Raw genomic sequence first — 22,284 nt, 5'->3', positions numbered from 1 at the left:
TAGCCTGCGGTTTGTTGTTCTACACAATTTCTCAACATAAAACAAATCTCATCTCTTGGTGAGAAGGCTTTTCAAAGCAATACAACATAGGAAAGTCCCCCCGGGAAAAAAAAAAACTTACAATATGTGCTTAGTAAGTTCATTCAACTCTACTGTGTTGTGTGTTTGTTTCCATGAATCTTCCGTTTGATTTACGCCGGAAATAACTCAAAACCTTTGCCTGAATGTTCCTTCCTAGAGGTTTCTCAGAAGGCATAGACTCTTGCTCTTTGTGCTCTTGAAGACACTGAGCTTGTATTGTAGTTCTCCTATAAACCACCCTTTGTGGTATTCATGTGTCTCCACAAACAGAGAGAGAGAGAGAGAGAGAGAGGGAGCGAGAGGGAGGAAGGGACACAGAGGGAGGGAGAGAGAGCGAGAGGAAACAGATTCTCAAGACCTGGACGAGCCGTGGGAAAAGAGGGGTCTTGTAGAGGAAAAGCAGAAATGTCTCAGGACATTCCTTTGTGATTACACAGTGCTGGACAAATCCAGACATTCTTGCAGTTACTCTGTGTCTTAAGGCTTGAGTCAAAGTCAATTTCATGGACAAAGTGTAAACATTGACATCTCCATGTCCTCATAGATATTGTGAGCCATTGTTATAGTTATGTTTTGCACTTTTTTTTGAGCCATTTCATTCGGATAAGCAGTCCGAACCTGAATGAAAATATGCAATAATCATGCATTTTGTTTATAGCTCCATATATATCCAGAAACTTTTTGCACCATGCCATCCTGCACAGCTGAAACAAATGAACAACAGCTCAGAGAGACAGGTAAGTATCCATCTCATATCCACCGCAAAATAAAAAAAAAAGAAAGAAGAGGATTCAAGTAAGAGGAGGGCATTGTGTGCAAATCTCAGGTTACATGCCCATGAGCGCCTGGCTGGAAGAGTTAGCTGCCCCCAATGGAAAAAAAAGCATGTTCCTCCCTTGTCACAGCTAGCATGAATGAGAAACAGCTCCAAGGAATGCTCCATTATCATCCTATCAGCAGCACTGGGGGAGGAGAGCTTGTAGTCTCTCTTCACGAAGCAGTGTGCAGAATCATGTGTCTGAAGGAGGAAGGGGGGTGGGGGGGTCTGTGGGGGGGGTTGAGGGGTGGTGGGTGGGGGTGGGGATGGGGGGGGGGGGGACTGGCATTGGCCTACAGACCTGCAATTGCATTGAGCAGCCTCCTCCCCAACTCACCAGACCTTGCACTTCCTCATTTGTCTAGGTCATGCGTCCTTTTTGTCAGCAATTAATCTGCAGCACCGCCCTCCTATATTTATCCCTTTCGCTCTCTGTTTCTCCTTCACCTCTCGTTCTGTTAGCCTTGAGTAGATTTACACTTGGTTTGATCACTGTTGTATACATGTGACTAATAATGGATCGCTGGGCCTTTAAAGTGCTACATTTTTTACCAGGCAGGATGAGTATCTTGTTGACCTTCACATTATTATGCATGTAGCTGTGCAACAGTGCTCCCTCTCCGCTCTAAAATGACCTTTCTGGACCCCCACACACTTAACATGAATACAGTGTGTTACAGTTTTACATGGTGAATTAGTTTCACTCAGATGTTGATGTGTTCTGATTATAATACCTGCAACATAAAAACAAAATGAATTAAAAGTATGCGTGTAGACTTAAATCTGATCAATTCTTCCTGAGGTCTACTAAATTAGATGCGAGTTGAAGTATGCAAATCATATGAATGCTGCTAATCCTGGATTTACTGTGATGACGGGATCTACAATGCCTTTCAAAACAATTATTCAAATCAATCTAATTAAACTTGTTGAAATTGGCTTTAATTGCCTCCCTGACTAAACAAACACCAAGTTCTGGCATACAAATAATGGAGCAGCTCAATCACTTCTTCCAAGGATGTAAAGAGGGGAAAAGTGTGAACTACAACGCCCCTTAGTGGCTAGAAGTTTCATTTCTCTTGCATAATGACGTCAGCCTCGGACAGTGCTGTGTATATACAATGTGTGTGTGTGTATAGTCTACCTTTGTTGCAGATGACCCAGATTCGGATGATTTCCAAGTAAACCGGAATCAACATCAAAAGCAACAACATTAACAAGTACAAGAAATGACAGCAGTGCTGGCAAACACCATATCACATGTTGTTTATGTGAAGGCCTATAAAGAGAAAGTATCTTTGATTATTGTAGATAGAAGGCAGGCACCATGGACTTTTTGTCTTCAGTAATCCACCTACAGGTCATGAGACATATAACTGTGTAGAGAGTTTAAACGCTGGTCATTATATTAAATCTTTTGTGCTCACCTACAAGTCGAAAGCATTCTCTCTATGTTTAGAGACAGACGCTAAATGCTCCATTTTGGACTGGATGGATCTGTTGCTTTGCCATATTTGTCTCTAGTTTCCAGCTACAACCACAAGTCAGAGCTAACTATATAAATATATGCATTTTTTCTCACAAAATCTCCAGATTGACTTTGAATAAGCTCCTGGCCTCTGTCTTCAGATCAGTTACCCTACTGACACTATAAGATATTTACCTGTTTCCTTTTGTTTTGGACTGCAGTGCTAATGAAAATTAAGTTCAGGGGTGTCCCTATCAACTGTCCAAAAAGGGGGAAAAAAGATCATATTTTTTTAAAAATGTATTCAGTTTTATAAAAAAACATTCATGACTCTCACCTGATATGAACAATCAAGTTATTAAAATACAGAACTTGACGCCCACACTTACTACTTATATACAAGAACCACTGCTGTTCATCGTAATATTTGCATAAGTATTTGCTGTTATGTTTCTAAACTATTTTTTTTTCATTGATTCAACATTCATTCATTCAACCTTTATTTATACTCAAGAGAATCATTAAAGGAGACCATCATTTACAATGATTTTGAGTCAAATTAAACAAACAAAGGAAAACAACAGCGAGGAGATAAACCAACAGAGAAAAGGCAATACCACAATTAACTGATAAGAAGCCATTAAAATGTGCCAATTAGAAAAGATAGATTAAGATAATTAAAATAAAAATCAGTTATTTTAAAAACATTGCAAATAGAGGTTGGGAGGTTTGAGATCGAGTTTCTAAAATGTCCACAAGGTATGAGTGTATTGATTTTGAGGAGGTGCTGCAATTTGTTCCAGGAATCAGGTGCAGTAAAATTAAAAGCAGTCTTTCCAAGTTCAGACCTCGAGGAACATGAAGCAGTAGAGCACATCTGATAGAGCCCATCTGAGTAAGAAAGTAATTCTGAAAGGTAATACGGTAGTTTTCCAATAAGGATTTTATAGATTAAAAAAAGATATCATTGAGTATCACGTCTCTCTTGGAGAGAAGACCACCGAACCCTATCAAATAAAATACAATGATGTGTGCCATAAGCATTACTAATAATAAATCTCAGAGGACAGACAGAATCCAGAGGTTTAAGAGTGGAGGAGGATGCGTGTCTGTAAATCACACCACCATATTTCAAAACTTGCATGAAAACTGCCTCAACAACTCTTTTTCTACAGAATGTGGGAAAGATTGTTTTATTTCTGTGGAAATAACCAACCTTTTGCCTGAGTCAGCACACAAGATTATCTATATGAAATTTGAAAGTGAGATTTTTTTGGTTTCATCAATCCAGATGTCGAGTTATTTATATTCTGTGACTCTCAAGCACAAGTCCATTTGAAGTAGAAATATGAAGGTCATCATAGTATATAGCTCTGGCCTTGGAAAACAGCATGAACATTGTTTTATCCGCATTCAGTACAAGTCTTAAGTCTTTAAGAGCACGTTGCAGAACATTAAAGGCATGCTGTTAGTCGTTGACTGCTGGATGTACGGAGTCAGTGACACAATACAGCACTGTGTCGCTTGTGTACAGATGGCCATGACAGTTTGTAAAAGATGAAACAATATAGTTGGTAGAAACAGTGAAAAGAACTTGACCTAAAATTGAACCTTGTGAAATGTGAACCTTTTGTTACTGATAAAAACTCAGAATGGTAGCTTCCTAATTTAACAGATTGTCGTCTCTCTGATAGGTAGTTCCTAAACCAATTACATGCACTGATATCAAATCCAACGTTACACAGCCTCTGCAAGAGCAGGCGATGGTCTACAGTATCAAATGCTTTGGACAATAAAGGGATGGTTCACCTAAATCTCAAACATGTTTTTCTCTACAGTAAAGTCTAGGAATACAAATATTTTTTGGTTTTATTTACACAGCTTTTAAGAAACCCATGTCTGAGTTTCCACACCAATACAATGGAAGTGAATTGAAATGTAATTTATGGTGCTCACAGCATTGAAAATCACATTTTAAAAAAAATCTGCAGTAACATCTGTCTTCTAAAACAACGTCCTTGTTACTCTAGATAATCCACAAACTAAATTATCGGATGTATTCCTGTGCTTATGAAGTGTTGTCAAACACTTGTTATTTATTTGGCATTTGCTTAGCGCTGCTGGAAAGCATGTAACTAGCTGTAAGCAAAGATTTCTCTTATTAATTAGGGCCCCGAGCACAGAGTGGTGCGAAGGCCCTATTGTATTTCAAAGAATTATTTTGACTTGTATTTACAGTGTCTCCCTTGGGGCGGTAATTTGAAAATGTCAGAATGCCAAGATGCACGTTAGATGCATCACATGCCCCAGTTCAGTCAAAATGTAATGGATGTTGTCTGAGATACTGTATGTAACAGACAGACAGTCAGCTGAAATTTGAATTTAATAAGAATTACATCAACTTTCAAGCCAGTACATTCAATTTTAAACTGCAAGAATTTAAATGTCTTATTTTATTAATGCATGTGTCAATACAAGCATAGCACATCAAAATAGAAGCAATTCAATCACAATTTTGCACCTTTAAACCAAACATACTTACATTCATATATTATTATTATCATATATTAGGGAGGTCCCAGATTTCCTTAATTAGGTTTTCCTCGTCCATGTCTTTGCTGTTCCTCACATTAGTAAGGTGACGGGTGTGAAGTTCATTAAGGTAGTCTGCCATAATCACTGATGTCAAAAAATGATGGAGAGATCACTTTTCTGTACGTAGTGACCTGAACACCTGTCAAGAAGCCTAAGATGATATTATAGGCCTATAGTGATCCTTCAATTCAAGACTGGGAGAACTTAACAGCCGCAAGAGGCTAATACATAAGACCCTGGAGTAAAGGAAGCAAGTATAAGTAGCAATATCACAATATGAAAATAATCTGTTGAAATAAAAGTCCTGTGTTCAAAAGTATAGATATATAAATGTATGAAGGTATCACCAGCAAAATGAACTCAAGTATCAAAAGTAAAGGTTCTCATTACTAATAATTGTATCACTGGATTATTATTACTGATGCATGTTGTGCCTGATCTGATTTAAATATTTTCATACAAGTGGGTACTTCAATGTAACATGTAGAAGACTATTGTGGTTTGTACATAAAATGAAACATTAAATCTTAATCTGCAGAGCACAACACATACAGCTGTCAAATAATGTAGTAGAATAAAAAGTATAATATTTCCCTTTGAAACATTGTGAAGTAGGAGCACAGTGTAACATAAAGTTTAAATACTCGATACCTCAAAACTGTACTTAATTTCAGTACTATAAATGTACTCACTTACTTTTCACCACTATCTGTAATATTTAATTGCAAATGAAAAATCTGACTCAATCCGATTTCAGGAAGTTAATAAGAAAATATCGAGACGTTAAGTTCATAGGATTAATAAAAAGTATGGATTATTTTTTAACCTCAAATAATTGCATTTACGTCCATCGAGATTCACTGTCTGATGTCATAATCCCAATCTACCTGATAAAAACTAGCAGTGGAAACAACTTCAAATCCATGGCACAAGGTATACACTGGCACCTCTACTACTGTTAATATGCCTTATCTGCCGTGACAGCCGACAGAAGGAAATTATTTTTATGCTTGTCGCACCATAATGCTTTCTGCTGGCTTGTTTCTTTTCATATTCCTCATTCCACAGATTGTGCAAATCACCCAAACTTGTGCCTCTTCAATAGTTATGTTTTATTTGTTTGAAGCAAGTCAGAAACACTGGACTTTCTCTTCTAATGGTTGAAAATTCATGTATATGTCTGTGTCAGAGCACAGAGACTTCACATAGCAACTGGTTGAGATTTTTTCAGTGACAGATGAATGTCACGTGTAGCTGCGTCTTTGTTTAGTTGGTGAAATATTGTGTTGAAAATATAGACAGCAAAGAAAGCTTCAAGCATCATATGAATAGCTGACAATTTTTTGAGAAATCTCACTTCTCTCACACTATTATCAGACTGGCAACTTTGACCTCATATAACACAAATTTCACAGTCTTGCAACAAGTATTAAGACTGTTTACTTAAATAACAGTAAAAACACCCTATTATTACAAGTAAAAGCCCTGCATTTCAAAATATTACAGTAGTTAAGCAAAGAAGTAAAGAAATGCTTGTAGCAAAATGTTCTGCAGAATTACTCCTGACACAGTGTTATATTATATTACTGGATAATTGTTACTAATGCATTCATGTGTCAGCAGAATTTTAATGTTGTATGTAATTGAAGTGGAGCGAATCACTAACAGCTACTCATTGAAAATCTCCCTCCACTCAAAAATGTGTTTTTCTTCTTGTTCCTACAGTCGGACGTTTGAGCTTCACTGTGTAGAATGATGTATGTGCAGAGTTTGACACTAGAAGGATGTTTTCACATTCATCTGCTGAGAGTAGAAAGTTTCTCTGAGCTCACTGAAAAGCCAATTTTGAAAGGGGCAGGTCAACGAGCATGATTTGTGACATCGCAGCTAGTTTTGAAGCCAATACTGGTCCAATATTCAAAGTGCACAAGTGTGATGTGAAAACTTGAAGCCTCCAGAGCACAAACACTGAGAATGGACTTTACAGTGAAGTAGGAGACATCTTGTGTTCAGCAGTTAAACTTCTGAAATGCAATATATTTACATATTCATAGATTCTGGCATTTTTAATGAGGGAGACAGTGGGGAGATACCATTTTAAGGATTTTAGTGTGGTAATAAAACTATATCAGACACACATTATTGTTCCAACTAGAGTATGTTTGTATGTCTTAATGTCTGGACGGGACCCTTAAATATTTTTAAAGTGAATCTTACTGCAAATTGTCTTAATCTCTTGCCTCTTGCATTTCCTTCTCTTTTAATTTAATTTAATAAATGTATTTTTCTCCCTTTTTTCTCCTTTTCTTGTAGGAGAAATATTTATCTATTCATACAAAGTAAAGCTGTCAAATAGCTTAATGTAGTGGTCTGTAAAGTACAACATTGCTCCCTAATAATGTAGTGAAGTATAAAGTAGTTTAAAATGGAAATATCCACGTATATGCAGATATAATACATTACAAGCTGGTTATAAGTCACTATAAGTGGTAATTGTTTGCTTTAAGTAAAGTGAAAAAATGTATTTAAATCTATGCAAGAACAACTCAAAACATTGTAAAAAATTAATTTATTTGTTTGACAGGCGATAACAGACAGACTCCAATTTGACACAACTTTTTGTTGATGAACAACTGAATGATGGACATTTACATTTCACTAATGTAAGGTTTCCCCAAATAACTCACTCTGAAGACTCAATTGACTCAAATTATAGATAATAACTGAAACAATTTCTACCTTACCTGTAGCTGTATATTTTACTTTTATGTAAACGTTTGGTCAACAAAAGTGACTCCTTAAAGAAAAACTTAAGTGATAAGTGATTATAATGCATTATAAAATGATTATAATGTATTACAACTATGCGAATTATAGTACACTATGATCCTTGCAAAAAAAACAATGTCAGTGGGTGACCAGCAATTATGAAGTATTATGATACTTGACCGTATAGGTCATTATAAAATTCTTTATGTGTTATGATTATTGTTATAAAGCATTATGAATATTTATGAGTACTTATAACTACAATTATACAGTGCTATAAACAGACTATAACGCATTCTCAGTATGTTTGTAGTGCATTATAGACATGGGCGTCATAGAAAACTGTTGCCGAGTTTGTTTTCTAAGCCACAAGGTGGCACTGCTTGACTAAATTTGTTATTTTCTGGAAGCATCAAAGTTAGTGTGAGATAGTGTGAGATCTGATAAAAGTATATTTTCTTCTCGAGGACCGTGTGACAGGGGTAAAAAAAAACGTGGATGACGCACGTGCCCATGGATGTAGAAGCACCTGAAAGAAGCGTTTTTAAACCCCTCCCACTGGGTCATTGTAAATCACCTGACCTTCTGTGTCAACAGCAGTCAACAACACAGAAACCACCGTTCCTGTTTAGCACACAAGAGTGAAATCAACGGTGAGTGAGCCTTTTAACATACTGACAGTGACCTTGTGTTAATAATTCTGTTTATTTTCAGCTGGCAGTGTCTCAAACGGTCATCAGCTAACGTTTAACGCTACTGTTTACCGTAAAAACCAACGTCAGCGTACAGATAGCAAGCTAACCAGCTATGAGCTAAACAGCCAGTCGCTGTAGCAAACAGCTTTTTGCCGAATCGTCGGAAAACAACGACTCTGCTACCATATCTCAACAACAACCGCTAGCTAGTGAGGAAGCTAACATTTAACGACAGCTAGCTTGCCAATATTGAACACGCAAAACGGCGTGTCATCCTTGTAAGCTAAAAAGCTAGCGTAGTTAATTTTTTTTAGTTAACATAACGTTGTTTCTCGTAAAATGTGCAACTCAGTCGCATATCTGTGTCAAATCAACTGTCAGCTTTAATGCTACCTTCGAGTAGGACCCATTAACGGAAATAACGCTAAGGTTAATGTTAATTCTTACCATTTTAAACGTTATACAACGTTATGGTATCCAAGCTAACGTTGGTTGCAATATTTAGTGAAGATGATATAGTTTATAAATTAACAGTCGACGCAGTTATGCTAGTATTATCTTAAATCGGAAACAGAAGTGTAACTTTGTGATATTGATGCATGGACATTTGCTCAGACTGTTAGCTTACAGGTACTGTGGTCTAGCTACACACAGCTAACAGTATTGCAGTCTGCTAAACAAAAAGCACTGCAATAAATACTACTTGCTAATAACATTTAAGTTCAGGGTAGTCACGTAGTTTTATGTTGGTCCCTTTCTCTCCCCTTAAATACATAAGCAAATAGTAAATTATGTCAGACCTTTAGCCCATAGGGATAATTTTTTTAAAAGCTCAAGTTCTTTTATTTACTTTCAGCCAGATTCACTGTCTGATATTTTAAGCTGCCTCAGATACAGCCTTTGGGGCCTGTCATAATCCCAAACTCCCTGACAGAGACAAGCAGTGGAAATGTCATTTGCTCAGGCATGTTACAGGTACTGAGGTCACGCAACCAGATTTTTAGGTACACCCAGATAACAATATTGCAGTCTAATAAACACTGGGCTCAGTAATAAATCCTGCTTTCATGTGTTGAATCAACTCAATGATCATTTTAGAGACAAAAGCTAGTCTGTGGCGCAGACTTTGAACAGTATAACTTCCGTGAAGATAATGCTTTGTTGCAGGGTGATTATTAAACTGTATTAGCTGGCTGCTGAGTGCATATCCCAGGAGACATGACACCCACAACAGCAAATTATATTATTGTTTTAACAACAGCAACACCTCACTAAAACATTTTCAGCCATGTTGTTGAACATCTGTACTGTATTTGATACTTGAATGTCTGTTTCACTGAGCCATTTTGTTGTCCAAAATTGAAGCATTTGTGTTTTCATGGTTGATGGCTAAAAGGTTGGCGTGATGTGTTGTGGGTTTAAAAGCTTTTGTTATCTGGCCTTATTTACTGCTGTTCATTCCAGTCTGACAGGCTGCTAGCTTGCAGAGCTATCTTTGACCACTGGTGCTGTAGCTTGAGCTAATGGCCATGGATCCATATCACAACCAGGGAGTAAATCATACCAGCCTCATTTCAAAAACACTCAACTTGCAGCTGATACATCAATTAGCATTTAAACTTACTTGGAAAAAACAGGGGAAAAAAAGGACTTGACTCTGCACTTTGTGTTGGATTTATAAATATGTATCATAATTATGAATCATCTAAGTGTAGCTTTTAACTAACTGTAACTGTTGTGGAGCACCTTGCTTGCTAAGAAGCTCAGAGTGCTGCTGTTTGCTCCTCAGAAGTGTCATATTCATGTGACTGAGTTCATGATCCCAAAGATAGGCACTACGACTTTGATACCAAGTCCAGAAAGCAGCGTGGTGGCAAGTTTTAGTGTTTACAGACACACTGTCACGTGTGCTCCATCAGCAAATCTGACGTGCTACCACACCACCCTGCCAGGCCTTGTTGCTTAACAGACTGAGAGGTTGCAAAATCTGTACTGCAAGGTGTAAACTTCATGCCCTGCCTCGTCACTGGGTGGGGACTACAAGATGCATTTATGAGCATGCTGATAACGGTGGTGCAATAATATTTTTTGAATATCTCGCGTTCATATCACAACAGATGGACTCCAGGTCTCGCAGACTTCCCTTTTGTCTGTCCAGCTCGAGGTCGTCCTACACACCCAGTCCAACAGTCTCCTCCTCGTCACTGGCCTCCAGCAGTAGGTTGTACAGTAGGGAGCCGGTGTTGAGCAATGACCGCTTCCCGAGGGCATCATCAGCTTTCAAAACAGACCTGGACCAACAGGTAGGCTGACTGCACAGCCTGCAGGCTTATAGCACAGACATGGCTAAAGGATATGCATTTCTGCTTTATACTTAGAGCACAACCTCCTTTGTGAATTTGCTTACAGTGTGTATAATCCAAAGTGCATCTACCACTCCCTTTGTTTACCGTATCAAAAAGGGTGCTTACAGTTTCACATTAGATTAATTTTACATTTTTGGAATTTTTTTTTGTTTAGGGTGACTATCAACTGGAATAATGTTGGTTTATGTTAAATAAAATAGCCAATTTTTCCAAGTCAAACCCAACAAAAGCGACATCAGCAACTACATTTATTAGGCTGGAATCCATGTTATCCAATATGTCTCTGTGTTTTTATTCCCCTTGAGTCTTTAGCCATCTGCCTTTCTAGAGTATGCCAGGGAAAGGGCTTTCAAGTAAGCTCTTTTCTCACAGGCTCCCTCAGGTGCAGTAGCTAACTACGTGTATCAGTGGTGCACTCTGGAGGTCTTTTTATAGGTCAGCCTGGATTCCTTGGCACACATCCGGTGTATTTCAGTCCTGCTGCTCGTCAAGGCCTGTCTCAAAAGATAGTGTTACCATAGACTGTATATAAAGATGGATGACATGACAGCTCCCCAAAGTGAAGCCAGAATATCTCAATCGCCCCCTGGTGGCTGGTTGCAGTATAGGTCATAAACCCCGCCCCTTCCATCTTAGCAGCTGGGACATGGGCCAAACTGAAAAAATAAATTCAAAGTACATGTCAAATAAATTTTTCTCAAAGATAATTTCTGTCATTTTAGGTAGTTCTTATCACAGTGATGTATGTTCACGTGCTCATGAGTTTGTTTTTAATGAATTATTTATTTGATGTTATAAAAAGGGGGTGTGACATCATGATTGACAGCTGCCCTCAAACCAGATGCAGCACACGAGCCAAGTGACTGCAGCAGTTTTCTCATGGAAGACGCTCATGTACATTTTCATTTGTGATTCACTGCCAGCTGTAGCTGCTAGCTACCGACTGGTTTTGGCTGGTTTAACTCAGTTGAGGCGCCTGGGTTCAGGTTGTCCTTCAAGTTAAGGCAGTGTGTCCAGCGGGCCATCATCTCGCCCTCCCAACTCTACTGCGCAGACTCTTGTTGCGAATGACGTCACACAAGCAAGATGGCAGCTCCCATAAACGTGATATTTTGGCTTTCCTTTGCATAGCGATAGGAAGTGGAGACATGTCATCCATCTTTATATTCAGTCTATGAGTATTACTGTTGGTCTGGGGCCTGTTTGGTTGTTCCTCTTCTTTCTAGAAGACTCCAGGCTATGTGCAAGCACAACAAACCACCAATCATGCATTATTTTTATGTAGTAAAAAATTACTAAGACAAGTACTAATTTAAGATATAATCTCAAAGTGGTATCAGTTTCTGTTCCGCTGTTTAGAAAAACAAATAAATTGGTGTGTGCAGAAACTACAGAAGCTACTACTACTGTCATTCTACAGTTACAGACCAGTAAAGGTAGCCTGTGGAGTTTTCTCCTAAAATAAACACATTATATAAAGCAAGAGATGAGGGCTTGCTATTGATTATTTCTGTCATATGTTTCAATAGTTGTTGTTTTTTTTTTTTTCAATCAAAAGTTTGAAAAATGCCCATTATAATATTTGAAGTGCTTGTTTTATGTAACCAATGGTCCACAACACAAAAGATATTCAGTTCACTATTTTATGTGAAAGCAAAGCATCAAATCATCCTGTTTGAGAAACAGGAAATAGGAAACATTTTGCTTGAAAAATAACTGAAACATTCAGTTGATTACCAAAGTAGTTCATGTTTAATTTTCTGTTGATTGACTAATCTACTAATTTTTTTCATCTCTACTGTAGATACTATACAAACGAAATGGGTTCCCACCCATAAAAACATTTCTCCATAGCGACCCCTGTGGTCAAGCTCTACAGGATACCTTATAGTTTACTAAAAGATGGTCAAAGTAAACAAGTGTTTGTATTTTGCCTTTTTAAAAACTGTCTGGGGTAAAAGTTTTTCCATGGTTGAGTACTAACTAAAGCCCTGTGCTCCTTTTTTTTTTTGAAGAATTCTCGTCTCCTGAGCTCGTCTAGAGACTACAGCAGCTCTGACAGTCGCTCCAGCAGCTGGAGGTTGCCCTCCTCTCTGACATCCTCCACCAGATCTTATGACCGCCCGTGGGCCGAATCCTCCCTCAGTAGCAGGAGCAAACTGGTACTGAAGCTGCTCTGTGTCACATGTTAATAGCAGACAAAACACAGCCTGGTCAAATGTATTTTCTAACATACATTATAGGATAAAGGTTAGAGGAATATTTCTGAATGATGTCATTGAAATATATATACATTTTTTTAATGTCTGCCTTCATTTTCTCAGACTGATTCTGAGGGCAGGTTTGGGATGCGCACAGGTCTGTTGAGCGCCACTGATGACGGCGAATCTAAAAGGGCCAAACTGTCATACACAAACAGAGGACTGTACTCAAGAACAGCCGGCAACTCAGTTACAGGATCCACCTATTCCAGTAATGGGCTCAGCAGTGGCAGAGGTACATAACACCAGTCACCAAAAAAAACTGTTTCATGTTGCCCAAAATACACCACAGTAAAAATATATTAGTATTATTGTAAACTTAAAAAACCCATAAAGAAACAGTTAAAGGAAGAGAAAGAAAAGCTTAAACCAACAGTCAGATTGATGTGAGATTTGGCAGCTTTTAGAGCGCTGATGTCACCATAATAAATGTCTTAACTATGCTGGGTAGCAAGGTGTTGCTTAAGTTGTGTTCATTTCACTCCAGATGTTAAACGTGCTTGAACTTGTGGGCAGGTTAAGTACCTAACATATATGTCTTGACCCATTAGAATATAGTGATGGTAGTAAAAGGGGAAAACATTTTTTTTCTCTACCAGTGTTGGGAATATTTGGAAATGTCTACCATCTTCTCTTAACAGGCACAGATGAAAAACAAAGTGACACGTTTGATTCATCGTGGAGCTCATGCCGTTTACTCTCACGGTCATCATCTTCCTCCTCAAAGCCACTGTCATCCAGGAGAGAGCTAGAGACAAAGAACGAGCCCACGAGTCTCTCAGGTTTGGGAGAAAGAAGGATCAGGACTCCTGGATTGACTTCCTCATTGTGTAGGCACATTTTGTGATGTAAACAACTTGTTTAAATATATTGCTTCACATAGATCAGTCTTATGCAAACTGCTCTTCTCTTCCGTGATTTCAGATCAGACAGACCGGGTCACGTCCACATATGCACAGGGAGCTCGGCCTAAAGAGACTGCCTACTCGCCCTCCTCCTCCTCCTCCTCTTCCTCCTCCTCTGCTAGAGAAAACTCCCTAAGTCGCCACCTCTCATCCTCCACCTCCTACCGGTCTTCTCCTCTGACACGTGACTTCAGCACCAGAACCACAACCCGTTTCTCGAACAGCCCATCCAGCCTCCACTCATCTCAGGAACAAACAAGAAACCATGAACGCACCTCAAACACTTCCTCCTCTTACTCCTCCCACACCCCCTGGTACACCACTCCCGCAGCCAGACCAGAAGCCACACTCCCTCCGAGGCCGACCCCCGAAGCTGGAGAACCAGAGGGCCGTCGTTCCACCCGACGCCTTTTGTCCCGTCTCTTTTCACGGCGCTCCAGCCAAGATTCTTCTAGTGGATCTTCGAGCGTTCGCTCCCTTGATGATGACACTCCATCAACTGGTGGAGAGTCTGTTGACAGTGACGAAGGAGCCAGGATGTCTAGTGTCGAGCCAGACACTGGAGGCTCAGAGGCAACCTCGTCTAGCCTCAGGCATCGCAGAGCGGACCTCGCCCCTATACAGGAAAACAACAATGATGGCTATCGTGGTAGCCTGGCCCGCGCCAGAATGGCATCGCAGAGGGAGCCTGGCATAAGCAGTAATACTAACACCAGTAGTGGAGGAAGTGGTGGCAGCAGCTCTTCCTGGCTTTCTTCCTCCCTCCGGGGCCGCTGCCCTCCCCTCCTTGCTCGCCTGAGAAGACATGCCAGGGACGAGAGCGCACACTCAGCTGCAGGCTTGGAAGAAGGCTACAGCCGTCCACAGCACTTACTGAGAAGGTGGGATAACCTTGAGCATAAAGAATCACAGGAAGATGATGACGAGGAGGAGGAGGAAGAAGAGGAAGAAGAAGAAGAAGAAGAAGAAGAAGAAGGAGCAGTTGGTTTAGAGGCCTTTGGTGCAGGTCGTCCCTGCAGACTCGAGGATGACTCATTACCTGATCTGGAAGAAGCCTCGGTTGAATTTTCGCCACGCCGCAGAGTCGGCGTATTTGAAAACATTTCGGTGTCTATGGGTCCATTGGGTGGAGCGGAGGGTCAGAAGGATAAACCTGTCTCCAGTAGGGATCAAGAGAAGCTTCGCAAGATTAAGGAGAGGTAATGGATTTTTGTCTTCCACACAAAATAGGTATTTATTACTTCTTGTTCTTTTTGAAAACTGCTAAATATTAAAAGCATTTTGGCAGTTCATTTGCCAGTCAAAATGATAAAGGTGTAAGTTGTCTGGCAGATACCACAAAACCAACAAAATATTCAAGAAATGGTCACAGATGTACACACCCACACAGTCCTGAGAGGATGTCATCTTAGTCAAAACAAGTGAAAATACCTGTGTGGGTGAATCATCAGTGTGTAGGGGCTTTATTAACTTTCTCTTGACAAATATCAATAATCTGTCAGATATTATCTTACAATGTAAACAGCTCACCTGCCTACATTTCTGGCAAATGTACCGCAATCTACTTGCACTGGACTTGTGGTGGTAAGTTAGTTAATATATAGCTGCTATGAATTGACCTCTTCAGTTTGTCAGATAATAACGAACCCTCTTGAACAGATAAACACCTCCAAGACCTGAGGTATATTAGTACTGAACACACAGAGATTATATTGATCTTATTTTCTTTTCCGTCTTGGAAAGAAACCTGGCAAAAATGTTCAGTATTTTACATATAAAAACTGTACTTGTTTTTAAGAAGTTTTCATATATGCAACAGGAGATATAAAATAGTTACAGTATCAAAAATCACAGCAAGACTGAACTTTCACCCTCTTGTAGACTGTTGCTGGAAGATTCTGATGAAGAAGAAGGAGATTTGTGCAGAATCTGTCAGATGGGGGAGGAATCAGCATCCAACCCCCTGATTCAGCCGTGCCGCTGTACAGGCAGTCTGCAGTACGTCCACCAGGAGTGCATTAAGAGATGGCTTTGCTCTAAAATTGGCTCTGGTATGTACACACCCTGATTTGGCTGTGGCTTTCACCAAAAGCATGTCTTGTCAGGAAGGTCAATGTGTTTTTTGTTTTTTTTTCTCCTCATGCTTTTTTTTCCCTTTCAGGCACAAACCTGGAGGCCATCACAACTTGTGAACTCTGCAAGGAGAAGCTGCGCTTGAACATAGATAACTTTGACATTCAGGAGTTATACAGGACACACGTACAGGTGAGTCACTCTTTCACAATTTCCTGAAATCCTCTACCTAACACACCTAATTAGAGGCAACACTGAGCTCTGCGACTGATTTTATTTTGTTCATGGTGATTTTTAAATCAAATGACTAATTAATGGACTATATATAAAGAATCTAGACACCATTTCATCAAATGTTTGAATAAAACATTATACCCTGGAGAGGAGTTTAATGAATTTAATAGATTAAAGGCATGTCATAGTACCAGGTTACAGTGACTTATTTACAGACATTTACGGTGACAAATTACAGGGAAAAGAGGAATAAATAAGTGGAGAAACATAACAAAGCACAAGCACAAGGGGCCACAGAGTAATTTAATAAGTGGCCTTTGCTGTCACTAGATCTCGACCCAAATGAACACTGATGTGTTAGATATTGCTCTCTATCACCATCATCACAACAGGGTTACAGACTTGTACAGTAGAATGTAGGTCAAGAAACATCAAGGCCGCTCTGGAGGCTCTTGTTGGACCAACACTTTACTACTGTGCTTTATGTCGGATTGTTTTGTGTCATCTATACTGCATGAGCTGGTCAGTGTGCTGAAAAGTCTCTTCTCACTTTACAGTCAGAATATGATGAGTTCATCAGCAGCGGCCTCTATCTGGTTGTGCTGTTGCATTTCTGTGAGCAGAGGTTCTCTGATGTCCTGGGGGCAGTTGATGCAGCTGGGGTGAGGACACACACACATACACACACTCGTGTTTCCATCACTTCAGAGAACATTACATTGATTTACATTAATTTCCTGGAGATTTATCCTGACCTTAACATAACCATTAACTAACCTGAACTTTAAACCAAGTCTTCACCTTAAAATGAATGATTTACATTAAAGGGACTTGCTTTTTGTTCCCATAAGGGAGATGAGTCCACACAACATGAGAGAAATATCTGGACATCCCCCCTCCCCACACACACACACACACACGCACAAAGACAAAAATTATAGTTGATCATATTACATTAATCTTTCTCAATAATGGCTGTAAAATCAATTTGTATTGTCATTGTATTGTCATTATCAATGCATATTTGTCAAAGGTGGTCTTGATAACAGCTGGTGTTAGATTACATTATAGTGTACAGTATTGGTGTCCTTATTTCATTTATTTGTACTTTATTAACCATGGCCACTTAAGTGAATATTAATTTACACAATTTCATGAAAAGTGTTTTACTTTAACTCCTGATTGTGTTGGTTATAAATGTTGAAATGTGGTAAATTTTAAATCTTGAAAAGAAACTATTCTTCCCTCTCACACTCAGTTATTCAACCTGGTGCGAATTCTTCATGAACACATGGACAATCTCGAAAGTACGTTGCAGTCCTTCTCTCCTATGCTTTGTTTGTTTGTTTGTTTTTTGAAGGGCAGCCCTGATTCGCTGCAAGAAAAGCTTTCATCTTTTTTCCATTTTTAACATTATTTGGCTACAGAATTTGACTTCCTGTCTCTTAATTGCAGTTCCTCATGGGGAAAGCGATGAGGAGGCACATGACAGCAGACCGTCTATTGAGTTTTCTGACCTGGACGACGATCTTGAAGAGGAGTACTAATTGCATATGAGGGTAATAAGTGGGTCAGAGGAATCGGGAGGTTGCAGGGCTACACCATGCCATATGGTAGCTCAGCCAGTTTTCGCACATGCTTTGACATCGTCATGTTCATCTGAAATGCAGCGGCAGTGGAAAACGCCAGGTGCGCAGAACATGTCTCGCCTTTGTTGCAGGTGGCTTTTGCAGATATGCAAACTTGAACTGAATGAGTGCATAAAATATTTTGGTTGACACCACTGTATTTCTGTTTCTATGAGAGTGCACTTTATTCAGTTATAATTAAATAAAAATGCAAGTCAACCGTTATACCACAAGTGCTTTAATGTTTAAATGATAAGGCAGAAGGTGAAACAGAATAGAGGAACAACAGTGACAAGTTGTGATGGAAAGATGGATGTTTTGGGGAGAAAATATAAGTGACAATTTATTCCCTTTGTCGTCTGTTTTCCTCTTACTTTTCCTCCTCAGAATATGTTTAAAGAAAATGAGAACTTTGACAAATTTTCTTCATCTTTGTTTCAGTGTTGCAGTTTGAAATGCGTTCTGTATGTACAAATCTAGTTTAATGCTTTTAATTTTGGGAATAAAGATTGAATGCAAAATGACTTCTTGTGTCGGTCTAATTTCATTTACTAGTTATCTATCAATGTTGCAGGCAGGATATACTTTAGTTTGGAGGGAGGGGCTTTTTGTTTGTGTGTTTCTAACAGATGTTTCCTGACTTTCTGACCGGACTCGCTGATGTCAGATGGTTGAGTCTTTGGTCCACCGGTGCTTTCACCGCCGTTAAGGGAACACCTCAAAATGCGTTCAGTAATTTTACAGCAGTATCCTACAGACTGAAAAAGATATTCCAATCTAAAATGGAAAACTTGCTAACATGGTACAATCTAGTGAACGTGTTAAAATGAATTATGGGAAAACTAACAGACTATGACAGCGACTAGTGATTTGACTGGGGGACGGCGATAGTGACAACTGGAAACCCCACTGTTAAAATTCTTAAGATGTTTATCTCATGGATTGTCACATACAGTGTCAGTGGACCAACAGTGCCAACTTTGATGCCAATTTCCAGCTTTAAGTAGACTAATTGTAGATAAAAGCTCTGCTGTTAAATATTTGCTGTAGTGCAGTGTACATTCTGTTTTTAGTGTGGACTTCCCCTTTCAAATACCTCTCAAATAGACTTTCTACACACAGCTGATGGTCTCTGTGGTCCTTGTTGGCTTAGTAAGCCTGACTAATTAGATCTAAAGAAAATAGAATAGTCATTATAATCTGTACTTTTCACTGTAATTTACTTGTAAGTCAAAGTAAATTACAAAAACAAAATTCAAACAGTCAAATGGGGCAACCTTGGTAGCCCAAAGGTTGAGACACATCTACATAGCCACAATGTTGATGGCTGGATTCCGACCACAGAGCTTGCATGTCATAACCTCTCTAACAGTTTCCTGTTTCTCTGCACCTTCAAATTTCACATAAAAGCAAAAAAAACAACAGTCAAGTACTTGAAGAGAGAACATTTTATTGGAGTGATACTGTACCTGATTTGACCTGATAGATCTATTTAGGAGTAGTTTGAAAGTTAATAAAAAAAAACAAAAAACAACACACTAACATTTGGTTTGCAACTTGATATAAGTGGGTTAACAAGCCATACTCGGGCCTTTCCGAAAAACTGAAAAGAAAGCTCAGGCTTTCGACATTCAACAGACTCTTTGGTTCATTCTCTGTTATAAAACAAACGTCACATATTTACAAAGCTTTTACAGCAAACACCAGTGCAATATGAAACCTCATTGTGCTTAAACATAACAGGAACAGTCGCTCCGAGACGTATTAAAGTGCTTTCTTGCTCAGTAGTTAAGTGCATAGGAAAATCAGATTTACATAAACAAATTACACAAATGTGTCTGATTCATCTTGAGGCTAAGACAGCAGTGTCCTACACTTTTAAAACTAATCAGCAGGACCAGAAATCATACTCTTACTTTTCTTTACTCTTCTCATATATATGTACATACTGATGATCCATCAATAGGTCATTCATATGTTGACTCAATCAGTAAACACCAATACCCCCATCCAGTGGCTTGAAAACTCCCATTTCTTCTGACGTAATAAAGATAAAAAGGCACAGTCAATGAGAATTTCATCTATGACAAATTCCACTACTTATTAAAAGTCCAAGTCCATTAAAAATATACAAATGCGTTTTCTTGACCAGAGTGCAAAGTCTCAATCCAGATAGTTTTAATGTGATTTGCTGAAGTTTAAATATGTTGGCTGTAGCTCAGCGTCACAGTCAAAAGTCTCGAAAGTATCCTTTATGTATCCACAGACATCAGTTATCTTCCTTTTGCGTGCACACAGTTATGAGGTGCACTTTGACAGAGGCTAATTCTTAATTTGTTCACAGTCTACGCAAAATTTGTGAAAAACTATCTGGATATATAACACTCAGTCATAGAAAAAAAGGTTTTGTTGTATTTTTCAGATGGACTGACCATTTGAAAGTTTCCTCATGTGCTGATTAATGTTCACCAGGTGGAAATCAAACCTTCTGAAGTCGAAAAATAAAACTGAATTAGATTAAGTAACGGCATATAAAGTATAAAACAACAACGGCGCATGTTGTCTTTGATAGTTTGAGTCACTCGTACACTCGTCAGTGCTATTTAACCTGTTAAGGCTGAATGGGAGTGTAAGACAAGAGTTTGGTGGGTTGCATACTTCTTTAAAAATCAACTCAAAATCTTTTTATAATCTAAAAAAACAAACAACTTCTTAAACCCAACTAACATCAATCAGAGAGAATCAGCCCGAGCATTTACATTAGGTATGACACAGGGGTAAATAAACATAATCTAAAATCCAAATTAAGACACTGAATTGGCGGATGAACACATTTCTCTAACAATATTTACAGTTTTACATATCATTCTTGAACGTCTGCGAGTTTGAACGTAATAAATAATTTTGAAAAAAGGGAAGGCTTCATCCGCTCTTGCTCTAAGTACTAAAATGCACACGAGGCAGGCACATCAATACTCCCTGAGGCTGATGACTTATAGCGAGCTCAGTCAGCTTCTGTTATAATACTGGTGGTGTCCGATTCATCGAAGGTCCTCTTGTAGCGCACGGTGGAAGAGAAGTGGGCTCTTTTCTTCTTGTAGATGACGAAGGCGATGGCTAAAAGGAGGGCTATGATGATGATGATGAAGAGACCCAGTGCCACGGGAGAGCCTGCGGACTCTGAGGAGCAAAAGTTCAGTTAGTCGATTACCGGGAGAAATGGGATATCATCACAGATTTGACTTCCTACAGCTTCCATCTGAGTTAACACCCCTCTGTGTGTAAGAATATGTGATCTGCGTTAAACTGTATGTTCTTCCTTCATCTATTTCCAAACAGGTTGAATCTACACGCAGCTGGTGATTGGACTACAAGTCGCCTAAGACCCAGAAAGTCTACCTACCTTGAGGAAGGTTCGTAAACAACTCCCGTGGCGACAAGAGACTGCCTTTGAGGATTATAGTCTACGGTTTGAAAGATACAGCATCTAAAATTAAATGAGGATACAGTACTGATGGGTTCTGAGAGCTGTGGTTGCAGCAGGAAACGTGTTGCTTGCATCGCCTGACATCATGGGTTATCAGAGTTACACCCTGTCAGTTCCCTGTGCAATGACCTCCATTTTGTTAGAACAGAAAACCTCATGTCCAGGCCATCTGCGAGATGGTTGAGGTATAACAATATTCTGTTATCACTGTGTAATGTGGAGGTCAACTGCTGCACAGTGTTAAATCTGGCAACACTCCTGCCAGTGGAGGATGATGGGATATCCTCATGACTGTCTGTTATAACACAGGCTTGCAGCCCACTGGATGATCTTGCGAACATACCACTGCCTAACTCTGACTGTGGTTTGGTATGTTGATGGCTCTGTTAGAAAGGATGTTGACACTGGTAAAAATGAAGTTGGTTACTCAATTGTATGTGACCATGACATAACTTGAAGCTGCGTATTTACCAAACCATCTGTCAGCCCAAGCTGCAGAACAGTTTGTGCTCACATGAACCTGCATACTGTAAAAACAAAACATTAAATAAAAGGACAGAACTCCCCATGTATTTGAGTCACTCAAATGTATTTATCATTTGAGTCAATGGAAGATTTAATGCTTAATTACTGTGTGCAACTAAACAAAATGTTGAGCTCTATCCACACACAGGTGAAAGCAGCGATCCTGCAACCAACCGAGGGACCTCTACACAATCTCCAACCAGGAGACTGGATTGTGTTAAAGGACCTGAAGAGGAAACACTGGAGGAAACCCAGGTGGACAGGACCACATCAGATTCTGCTGACCACTCCTGCAGCCATCAAGGTAAAGAGACAAAGCAGCTGGATTCACACCAGCCACTGCAGGCAGGTGCCACTGCTGGAGGAAGGACAGGGTGAGA

General features: G+C 39.3%; 2 protein-coding genes across 2 annotated transcripts in view; one reads left to right on the top strand and one right to left on the bottom strand.

The window, feature by feature from the left end:
• The first annotated feature begins 8,195 nt into the window (after positions 1-8,195).
• marchf7 (membrane-associated ring finger (C3HC4) 7) lies at positions 8,196-18,416 on the top strand. Its single transcript, XM_067585873.1, has 11 exons — positions 8,196-8,383; positions 10,543-10,728; positions 12,807-12,953; positions 13,116-13,287; positions 13,694-13,882; positions 13,977-15,156; positions 15,839-16,008; positions 16,119-16,222; positions 16,822-16,926; positions 17,523-17,571; positions 17,720-18,416. The coding sequence occupies exons 2-11, from the start codon at positions 10,543-10,545 to the stop codon at positions 17,809-17,811; spliced, it is 2,394 nt and encodes a 797-aa protein (XP_067441974.1). The 5' UTR covers positions 8,196-8,383; the 3' UTR covers positions 17,812-18,416.
• A 909-nt stretch (positions 18,417-19,325) lies between these two features.
• ly75 (lymphocyte antigen 75) overlaps positions 19,326-22,284 on the bottom strand; it is a 29,036-nt gene continuing 26,077 nt past the window's right edge. The window contains exon 35 of the mRNA XM_067585851.1: positions 19,326-21,072. Coding sequence (XP_067441952.1) covers positions 20,897-21,072 — 176 coding nt within the window. The 3' untranslated portion in view covers positions 19,326-20,896. The remainder of the gene's footprint in view (positions 21,073-22,284) is intronic.

Source organism: Thunnus thynnus, chromosome 1 (assembly GCF_963924715.1).
Source record: "Thunnus thynnus chromosome 1, fThuThy2.1, whole genome shotgun sequence".
NCBI classification, from domain to species: Eukaryota; Metazoa; Chordata; class Actinopteri; order Scombriformes; family Scombridae; genus Thunnus; species Thunnus thynnus.
This window is presented reverse-complemented; position numbering and strand designations above follow the sequence as displayed.

Bases quoted from the DNA above. Each gene is read 5' to 3' on its own strand.
- marchf7 (XM_067585873.1), top strand. From the start codon at position 10,543: ATGGACTCCAGGTCTCGCAGACTTCCCTTTTGTCTGTCCAGCTCGAGG. The intron at 15,157-15,838 runs GTAATGGATTTT...ACCCTCTTGTAG, and splicing joins CTTCGCAAGATTAAGGAGAG to ACTGTTGCTGGAAGATTCTG. The intron at 16,927-17,522 runs GTGAGGACACAC...TCTCACACTCAG, and splicing joins GGGCAGTTGATGCAGCTGGG to TTATTCAACCTGGTGCGAAT.